At 53.6% G+C, this 10,132-nt stretch overlaps 1 protein-coding gene across 1 annotated transcript; it reads left to right on the top strand.

The window, feature by feature from the left end:
- Positions 1–254: 254 nt before the first annotated feature.
- Positions 255–9,508, top strand: LOC138396877 (keratin, type II cytoskeletal 75). Its single transcript, XM_069490621.1, has 9 exons — positions 255–819; positions 1,347–1,561; positions 2,513–2,573; positions 2,932–3,027; positions 3,854–4,018; positions 5,789–5,914; positions 6,054–6,274; positions 7,671–7,705; positions 8,808–9,508. Exons 1-9 carry the CDS (start codon positions 322–324, stop codon positions 9,044–9,046), a joined length of 1,656 nt encoding a protein of 551 aa, XP_069346722.1. The 5' UTR covers positions 255–321; the 3' UTR covers positions 9,047–9,508.
- The last annotated feature ends 624 nt before the right edge of the window (positions 9,509–10,132 follow it).

Here is a 10,132-nt window from a genome sequence, read left to right as displayed (position 1 = left end):
TAGCACATGACTGAAGGCAATTAACTTGCCTCACATTGGTCTGCTGATCAAGTCGCAACTGGAAAGGAGTTTCCATGGGGTGGGGGGCGGTATGCCAGAGAACCAGCCTGTGGCTCTTACACCATGTCCCGAGGGTGCCGCCTGTGAGCTCAGGGTTGGCGAATGCCCAGGGGATGCCATCAGAAAGCCCTCTCCGTGAGAGTGCCCCGCCCCTCCTGGAGGCCCATAAAAGCCCGGGTCCGGGGCTCCCCACCACCTCCCTCCTCCACCCCCTGCACGAGCCTACCTCAGGTGCTGCTCTTGCCGGCCTTCCTTGCCACCATGTCTCGGCAGGCCACCGTCACCTTCCAGACCGGCAGCCGCAGGGGCTTCAGCACTGCCTCGGCCACCACCCCAGCAGCCGGTCGCTCCCGCTTCAGCTCCGTCTCTGTGGCCCGCTCCACCGGGGGGAGCGGGGGGCCGGGAAGGATCGGCAGTACTGGGGTCGGCTTCGGAAGCCGCAGCCTCTATAACCTGGGGGGGCCCAAGCGGGTCTCCATTAGTGGGTGTGGCAGCAGCTTCCGAGGTGGCTTTGGCGGCCGGGCTAGCAACGGGTTTGGAGTCAACAGTGGATTTGGCTATGGGGTTGGAATTGGAGGGGGCTTTGGTGGCCCTGGCTTCCCTGTCTGCCCACCTGGAGGCATCCAAGAGGTCACCGTCAACCAGAGTCTCCTGGCTCCCCTCAACCTGCAAATCGACCCCACCATCCAGCGGGTGAGGACCGAGGAGCGCGAGCAGATCAAGACCCTCAACAACAAGTTCGCCTCCTTCATCGACAAGGTGAGACAAGAGCTTCATCTGTTCCCTTGAGTCTGGGATTGAACAAACTGTTGGAAAGGCCCCAGCCCAGGGAGGAGAGCAATAAAGCAATGGCCTCCCCCTGTGGGGAAGCCACCCGTGGGGCCCAGGCATGTTCCAGGTGGGCCAGCTTGCCCACAGGACCTTGTGGCAATTGCCCCTTTTGGAGCCCTGTGGGCTGGTTCTGAGTCCACACCGAGGGCAGAGTAAGCCGATTCTCTACAGGAGGACAGTTGCCACTGAGCGAGCTGCCCTCACCCATGCAAGTGGTGTTGAGAAACTCAACCCAGACACGGAGGCCTCCCACAGACACCCCTGGGCCCCAAAGCCTAAGGGAACTTTGGGGTAGCTTCATGATGTTTCTCCTTTGGGGTTGGCACTGTCAGTTACATAGTTACCAGATGGATGTCAGGTGAAAAAATATCCTTTTCTTCCCTCCTTTACTAACAGAAGTATCTGACTCTGCCTCCTCAGCTTCTCGAGATTCTATTCTCTCTTCTCCCCCGCAGGTGCGGTTCCTGGAGCAGCAGAACAAGGTCCTGGAGACCAAGTGGAGCCTCCTGCAGGAGCAGGGCACCAGGTCCGTGAGGCAGAGCCTGGAGCCCCTCTTTGACACCTACATCAGTGACCTCCGACGGCAGCTGGAGGGCATCACCAACGAGAGGGGCAGGCTCGAGGCTGAGCTGAGGAACATGCAGGATACCGTGGAAGATCTCAAAGTCAGGTAAGTGGGTCACAGCTTCTGGCCACACATAGCCATCCCAGGCCTCCTTTGTTTGAGGACCAGAGAGGTACAAAGGAGCAGATGCCAGTGTCAGCAAGGAGCTTTGGGACTGCCAGTCATTATCGTATAAGGTGAAGGCAGTATGGTGTAGGGTAATACAGGGACCTTCATCTCATGCATCACTGTTAACAAGGAGCCTATTCTTATGTCTACATGGCCACAAAGGGAGACCAGCATCATCTAACAAAACACTGTTACTCATTCGGAAAAGCATAATATTATTTCACAGTCTGCATATTATTTAATTCCACTGGACATGGGCTCGATTATTGAGATGACTTGCGTTTCCAAGAAGGCCTTAGCTTGGAAGTGAAGAGAGGTAGGAAGGAAGAGTTTAAGCAAGGCAATCCCATCTTCCTCGTGGAGGCAAATCTTGACCGCACATCATTCGGACTGTAGTGGGTAAGGTAGCCAGTGGAAAGGGACGGCCCTAGCTAACCCCTTAGCTGGCTTCTGAGTTTGAGCTACACCTAGATACAAAAAAAGACACTTCTTCTCACCCTGAAGGTTCAAGAAAAATATATCAAAATACACCTGGAACTGTGTCCCGAACAGATAAAGTTTACCCCACAGTTTCAGCAGGCACTTGAGGCAGCAAATGTTTTTAAAGATTAAAATTGTGCATTCACAGAAAGATGCAGTGGCATAAGTATATATTTCTATTTCCTTAAGTTCCATGCTCACCTTCTACTCTTACAAAAGTTTAAAAAAAAAAAAAAAACCTGGCAGAAACAATTATCCCTCTTTTATAGAGGGAGAAATACAGGCTAAGTGAATCATCAAAGTCACACACAGGTCAGCGGAAGAGCGGGGAAGGATTTGAGGTCTCTTCCCTGCTGCTGCACCAGGCTGGGAAGAGTGCAGTGGAGCACACTCCTCCTGTCCTCACAGGTACGAAGACGAAATTAACAAGCGCACAGCTGCTGAGAATGAGTTTGTGGCCCTGAAAAAGGTGAGTGGAAATGTCTCTCAAAGGAGAATATTTAAAACTGAATCTTGGAGTGTGGGGTGGCCTTGCCCGTGGGCCACCCAAGAAATGTCACATCAACCTGGAGAACATCTGGAGAGCTCAAACCTGCCAAAATGCTCCCTCCGTGTTTATGGCCCCGCTGGCCCTGCTTGGGTTTCTGCTGGTCCAGGGAACTTAAGCCCCCAGTTCTCAGTCCTCATCCATCCCCACACCCAAATCCCCCAGACCCAGAGTTTTCTAAAATCCAAACTAAAAGTCCAGGGAGAAATCTGCTTGGCTTCTTTTGGATTCACTGCTTGGGGCTACGATCTCAGAGGAGCAACTTGTACTGTCGTTCCAGGACGTGGATGGTGCCTACATGAACAAGGTGGAGCTGGAGGCCAAGGTCAAATCTCTGGAAGACGAGCTCAACTTTCACCGTTTGGTCTTTGAGGCGGTAAGAGTCTGCGAGTGTCCTTGCTCCTCCTAGATCTGGGGTCTGGACAGGAAAGGCTGCTGCAGTGCCGTCCACTCAGTGCCTCCACCCAGCATCTGGCCGGGTACGCCAAGCGGGGCCTTAGAGAGTAGGGGGCATCAGGGAGAACTGCTTGGAACCTTGTCACACTAAACTACCCCAGCTCTGAGGCTTCTCCCCCCACCCCATGGCGGGACAACCCCCCGGCAAGGAGAGGGTGCCAATTCCCAAATTCTAGGGCACTGGGTAACATTCCCAAGGAATCAAGACATAACTGCTCCCTTCCCTTTTAACAAAAGGCCAGCTTCCCCTCAGCTCATTGGTCACAGTCTGTCCTAGATCTGGTCAGGGGCTCCTTGCCCTTGGAAGATGCTTCATCCCGGGCGCTACCCCTCTGAAGGCAGAAACCTGGGTCTGTGGAGAGGGAGAGAGGTAGGAAGTGATGAAGTCACACCATGCAGGGACAGCAGGGTCCTAAACATCACCCGACCCTGAAGAAACCTTTTATGCTGACATATTGAGCAAACATGTGTCACATTCACATCTATGTCATTTGAACTCAGAGGACACTTACCCACCCTGTACCCAGGGAAAGCACACAGATGGGAACCCTGAAAAGTGTTCAATGACCCAGAAACTTCCTGGGATGGAATGGGTCCTCTAAGTGGCTGGGAGTGCCCAGGGAACAGCTGGAAGGATCTGCCAGGGATGCCAAAGAAGGGATTCCTGACCTGGATGGGTAGCCAACCACAGGATTCAAGATCCCTCCTTTTTATGCCTCGGTGACGCTGAGTTTGCTGCCCTGCAGGAGCTGTCCCAGATGCAGACCCAGGTCAGCGACACATCCGTGGTGCTGTCCATGGACAACAACCGCAACCTGGACCTGGACAGCATCATCGCCGAGGTCAAAGCGCAGTACGAGGACATCGCCAACCGCAGCCGGGCTGAGGCTGAGTCCTGGTACCAGACCAAGGTGAGTGTGGGCACCTCCGATGGGTTCCAGGGTTAGTGTTTTCTGAGGCTCCGTATCATCACTTAACTCTGAGCTACAAGCCTCAGGAAATGGGTGAGCACTTCCATTTCTTTCAACTTGGCAGGAGCATCTTTGGTGCTATGAAAATGTAGCTTGAAACCTAACCATACACACTAACATGCGGTCAGGGCAACGTTGAGTGTTCAGGACATCCAGGGCCCCACATTGCTCGAGATCTCAGTGGGGGCAGGGTGAGTCCCCAAAACAACGAAGAAAAGTTGTAAAGCAGTTTCTGAAAGCCCTATTTATTCCGTACATATTTTCTGAGCTCCTACTATATGCCAAGAAGGATTGCAGGGTTGTAAAGAATAAACTACAAACAGAGAACCCGAGGCCCAGGAGGCCATAAAGTGAATGGAAAATCATGGAAGGGAAAAAACAACATTACTAAAAAGCTCCCAGGAAGAGGTGGGCTTCTAGTCCAGCTGGGAAGCAGTGAGGGACCAAAGATTGCTGAGGAGCAGGGACATGCGTAAGGTGGAGCAAGCAGCTGGAAGGCAGGGACAAGCGCTTTGTTGAGCCAGAGAGTCCGAGTCAGGAAGAGGAAGGTGGGGATAACCCTGAAGAGCTACTGCCCAGAGGCTCAGATGGCCACAAGGAGGGTGGCTTTGGAGGGGTAGAGTCGACCCAGGAAATCAGCTCCCCACCGAGTCCAGACCCCTCATGGGCAGCTGCTCGTGGACAAGCCGGCGCCTGTCCCTGGCCCTGCTCTGGGCACTGCCCTTCCGGTCAGCAGTGAGGTGGGGAGGAAGGCAGGCAGGGTCGGGGACAGGGGGCCACAGTGCAATGGCAGCCCTGTGACAGTGAGAGGATGTGGGGTGCACTTAACGCCAAGGTGAAGTGGTTGAAATGTACAGCGAACGATTCCTGGTGTTGTTGGGTTGTTCCTTTTAATCATGTGTGTCTAGAAAGAGGAAGCTGAGCTATTCAGCACTTTCAAAACCTGGCAGATCTTGCCTCGGGCAGGAGCTCTTCTGTGGGGGAAAGGTGTGGGTTTCACTGCAGTCTGCTGGAGCAGAGAGGGTGTAATTATTTCTCCTAAATGAGTGTGTCCTAGATCTGCACCATTAGACTGAGAGCTACCTGAGCTCGAGGATGCTTTTCCAGAGTCTCCACGCGTGCTGCCTACGGCCTCTGCACCACCCAACGCTGTTCCCTGCGTCTCCTCCCCGTTTCCCGGCACTGCTGTTGGGAGGGCTGACAAAATTCATGGGCACAGTTGGTCTGGACGCATGCCCCACGACCAGCAACTCCCCAGGGACAGTGACCAAGTCACCGCCTCATTCCCAGAACACAACATTCCTTCCTCACCCAGGGTTTTCACACAGGCTGTTTCCTTTGTCTGGAATGTTCTCCCCCAAATCTGGTCACTTAGGTCCCTCCTTCCCATTCTTTAGACCACAGCTGGAGCATCTCCATCTCTGGAGAGACTTCCCTGACCACCACCTCCCACTTCCAAATCTAGGTCAGATTCTTTTACTGCACTTTCCCAGGACCCTGGTCATTCCCTAAGGGGCACTTATCTCCGTTTGGAACTGTAAATGTGATAATACGCTGATTTGATTAAGGTCTATCTCTCTCAATAAACTGTAAGCTTCGGGGGATTGAGTGAATGAATGTGCCTGCTTGTGGCACCAAGGGCCAGGCTGTGCACGCGACGAGTGCCCAGGCCAGGTATTTGGGTGACTGAATCTGCTCTGGTTCTCTCAGTACGAGGAGCTGCAGGTCACCGCAGGCAGGCACGGCGATGACCTCCGCAACACCAAACAAGAGATCTCTGAGATGAACCGCATGATCCAGAGGCTGAGAGCTGAGATCGACAGTGTCAAGAAGCAGGTAGAGTTTTGGCAGGGCCAAGAGCTCCTTAAATGCTCATTTCTCCTGGGTCATTCTGCCGTCTTACGTCTCCTACCCAAGAAGCAGCATACCTCCAGGGGCTGTCAGCAGGACTCACGGCTTCCTCCTTTCCTCGCAGTGCTCCAGCCTGCAAACGGCCATCGCCGACGCAGAGCAGCGTGGAGAACTGGCCCTCAAGGATGCACGGGCCAAGCTGGTGGACCTTGAGGAGGCCCTGCAGAAGGCCAAGCAGGACATGGCCCGGCTGCTGCGCGAGTACCAGGAGCTCATGAACGTGAAGCTGGCCCTGGACGTGGAGATCGCCACCTACCGCAAGCTGCTGGAGGGCGAGGAGAGCAGGTGGGGGCAGATGCACCAACTCCGTCCTCAAAGCCAGTTGAGCTGCCCACCCCTCCGCCTGGCTGCCTGGGAATTCCTAGGGGCTCAGGATGCTGCAGCTCCTCCTCTTTTGGAAAAGGGAGCAAAATGCAGATGCAGTTGGGCTCTGACAAAGAATATGGGTACAATTTCCTTCCAGGCTAGTAAATCACTGGAGGTGCAACTACGTTTAGTGCCCCGTGGAAATCCAGGACCTGGTTAGGTCTAAGTAATCAAATTCAATCAAAAGAGAAATTGGTTACATGGCAGGTCTCAAAATGTGGTACGAAAGGCCCTGCACTGAGAATAAACTGTCCTAGTATTGAGGCTTACAGGTATGCCGCTAACTACCTACGTTACCCTGGGGAAGTCAGTTTCCCTTCTCTGGCCCTCGATTTCTTCAATGAGAGAACGAAGAGGCCAGATTCCTTGATCTCCAAAGTTCAGTGGGAGCTTTGTGCTCTGCCACTTACCAGCCGTGTAACCAAGGGCAAATTACTTACCCTCCCATGCCTCGGTGTTCTAACCTATCAAATGGGATAACCGTAATTCGAAACTCATGTATTTTTAGAAGGGTTAAAATAAGGGAATATTCACAAAGCTCTTAGAACAATGCATAATACACAGTGTTCATAAATGTCAGCTGTCATTCAGTTTAGTGGCTTTGGAATCAGATAAATCTAGCTTCAAATCCAGCTTTATGACCATGATCAAGTCAGTTAACTTCTCTGAGCTTCAGTTTCTCCCTCTGTGAAATTGAGATATTCCCTGCCTAATGGGGTGGCTGAGAGAAGTAAGTGGTATAATATGGTAACAGGTACTCAATAAATGTCAGCTCTTGTTAAGATTCTAACTAAGTGCGTGCTTATGAATGAATGCCAGTTCTGTCCTCTACATGCTAAAGCCAAGTTGCTCTGGTTGCTAACAAAATAACAGACTGATTATTGCTATTGTTACTCTCATGACTCAGACTCCCCTCCACACCTGCAATAACCTCCGTGCTGGCCCAGTGCACGACAATAGTCCCTTGTTGAGAGACAGACCTTTTTGTTATAGGACAGGTTCTGCCTTTCCAATTCACACTGGTATAATAAGACTTTTAATTTCCTTAAGGTGTCTAACTAGTTTAAACCAAAAATATGTTTCTGAGATTACAGGTTTTGCACCTATGAACCTCAAATTCCACATTATATCATTCATTAGAGTATTATTTTTAATGCTAGTAATACTTAAATAAATTCATTCTACATTACTTCTGCAATAAAAATAACAAAGAGTTTTGAAATGCATTTAAAATAATTGCAGAAATGTCATTGCAAATGTATACAAGTTGCCGGACACAGTAGTAACCCTCCTTCTCCCCCCTCTTTCCAATCAGGCTGAGTGGAGAGGGAGTTTCTCCAGTTAACATCTGTGAGTATGACTTCCTTCTTCTGTCCTTTGGGGTGTGTGTGGTTGGGAGATGGGAGGGGATGGGCTTGCAGGAGGGTGAGGACACAAGGCATTAGAGGGAGTTCCCCAGACATGGTGCATTTTGAGAAGGTTGGAGGTTTTGAGTACATTAAAAAGAAAGCCCTATTAGGAGAGGGTCTTTAATGTCACAATTCTTTTCTCTTGGAGAGTGAGGGTGCCACAGAAAGGGTGATGGGAGGTTTGTTATCATTGTTCTGCTTGGGTCTCAAAGACCCCAGCCACACCTCCCACTTCCCAGGAGTCCAAGCCTTTCTTGCTGGGGATGCAAGTCTAACTAGGAAATGAACATTTGATGTGGACAGGATTTATGAAAACTCCTGGTCTGCCTTGGGCCTTTGGAGGAAGCCTGCATGCCGGGCGCAAGGGCATTGCCACCTAGGTGACTGCTCCCCAGAACAGTTTGAGAAGAAGCCCCACTGCTTGGCTCAACTTCCCTCTGCAGAGCCCAAAGTAGGGTACCAGAATGTTTAAGGTGAAGAGTGGTTATAAGTTAGGAGAAGAACAGATTGGGAGAAGAAAGGGGGCAGAGTTGACTGGGTGCATCTGTCACTGGGTCCATCAGAACATTTCAGCCCCACTCTGGGATTCCCAGGGCCTAGGCTGGAGGATGTCAAGAGAAGAGCACATGCACCTGCACGAGCTTCCAGAAGGAAGGGAGAGTCCAGAGCCGGGCCCAGAGAGGGAGACGGGCTGGCAGAGCAGCAGGGGATAGCACGGCAGAACCACAGGGAAGGCAGGGGGACGGGAGCAGCTTCCCAGAGCGGGGAGAGGTCTCCAGCAGGTTCTGGAGGGGAAGAGAGGCACTGAGTATGAGTAGTGGGGGGAGCAGGAGGCCATCCGGCCTGGGGAATGCCGGCTACAGCTCAAGACCACAGGCTGAGGCGCACAGCATGGTCTCACTAAGCAGGGGAAATTGCAAGGAGGCAAACAGCTGTCTGACAGGACCCCTCCCCGCTCCGAGGGCTCCAGGGCACAGGCCCTGACACCTCAGCTGTCTTCTCTCCTGCCCCTGACTCTGACCACATCTCCCCTTTTCCGGCAGCTGTGGTCACCTCCACCGTTTCCAGTGGCTACGGCGGTGGCAGCGGCGTTGGAGGTGGAAGCCTGGGAGTCGGTGGGGGCAGCGGCTACTCCTTCACCACCAGCGGCGGGCACAGCCTGGGTGCAGGCCTGGGGGGCTCTGGCTTCAGTGCCAGCAGCAACCGGGCCCCGGGGGGCAGTGGCTCTAGTGTCAAGTTTGTCTCCACTACGTCCTCCAGCCGGAAGAGCTACAAACACTAAGTGCAGCTGCCCAGCCCCCTCTGCCCCGTCTCGAGGCTTATTTGTATTCACACCTGGACACCTGGGACCCTCTTCTTTGCTCCCCTCCCTACAGCGCACCTGTGCTGCTGGGAAGCCTGGCGTCCTGGTGACACCCCCTTCCGTGGACTGAGCCAGCCTCTGCCCTCCCAACAGCGCCGGGCTGTTCGCAGCACCTCTCTGTGCTGCACATGCAAAACCAAAGCCTGCTCTCTCCCTAGGCTCGTACTCGGCCTGTCTTGCAAGGCCCAGGAGTCTCCTCGGCTCCACCTCCCTGCCTCCCTCCCCCGCCCCCAGATGCAGAGATGGGGGAGTCTGTGTCTCCAGAGCCACCTCAGTGGTGTCTCTCACCCCATCTGCCTCACGGTGCTTATAGGCTGCCTCCTCGGGGTGAGTGTTCCCTCTGTCACCGCCCTGGAATTTGTGTATTAAAGGTGTGTGTCATGTGTTTGGCGTCAGGCACTCTGTTTAGAACGGCGACTGAATGGCGACTGGCAGCCAAGCCCAAAGTGATTCTCCTCCTCCCCCAGGTGTGCCCCTTGCTCGGGCTCCACACAGGCAGGTGCAGAGGATCCGCCCTTGCCCACTTCCCTCTGAGCTGAGAAGGCTGGCTGGGAAGACGGCAGGGCGGGCCCCCCAGACTTCCTCCCCTTCTCCTTGGCTGCCTTGTTTGGGAAACCCAAGGCCCTGGCAGAAGCCCTGCGCAGCCTCCCTGCTCCCTGTGTCATGCAGGGCGGTGCTGCCCCTCCTGGAACCAGACTGTGCTCCGAAACACGGCCAACACTGAGTCGGGTGGGTGGCCCAGGACTGCTCGCAAAGGGGCTGATTGTTCCCTGACAGCTTCAAACTTGCAGAGAAATAACAGGCCATGGACAGGAGTTAAAAGCCGGCCCTGAGGGCAAGGCTCTCGCCAAGGAGCAGCGCCATTTAGCCCATAATTGCAGGCAGCAGTGAGACATCCAGGAAGCTCCCACATTCCGTTTATGAGTTTATGAGGCTCCTGGACCCCTCCCCTCAGGCCTGGGCTGGGGCGCAGCCCGGTAGGCTCAGCCAGAGTGGGGCGGTCAG

Source organism: Eulemur rufifrons, chromosome 16, assembly GCF_041146395.1.
Source record: "Eulemur rufifrons isolate Redbay chromosome 16, OSU_ERuf_1, whole genome shotgun sequence".
NCBI classification, from domain to species: domain Eukaryota; kingdom Metazoa; phylum Chordata; class Mammalia; order Primates; family Lemuridae; genus Eulemur; species Eulemur rufifrons.
Note: the sequence above shows the minus strand (reverse complement) of the source record. Positions and strands in the feature narration are given on the sequence as shown.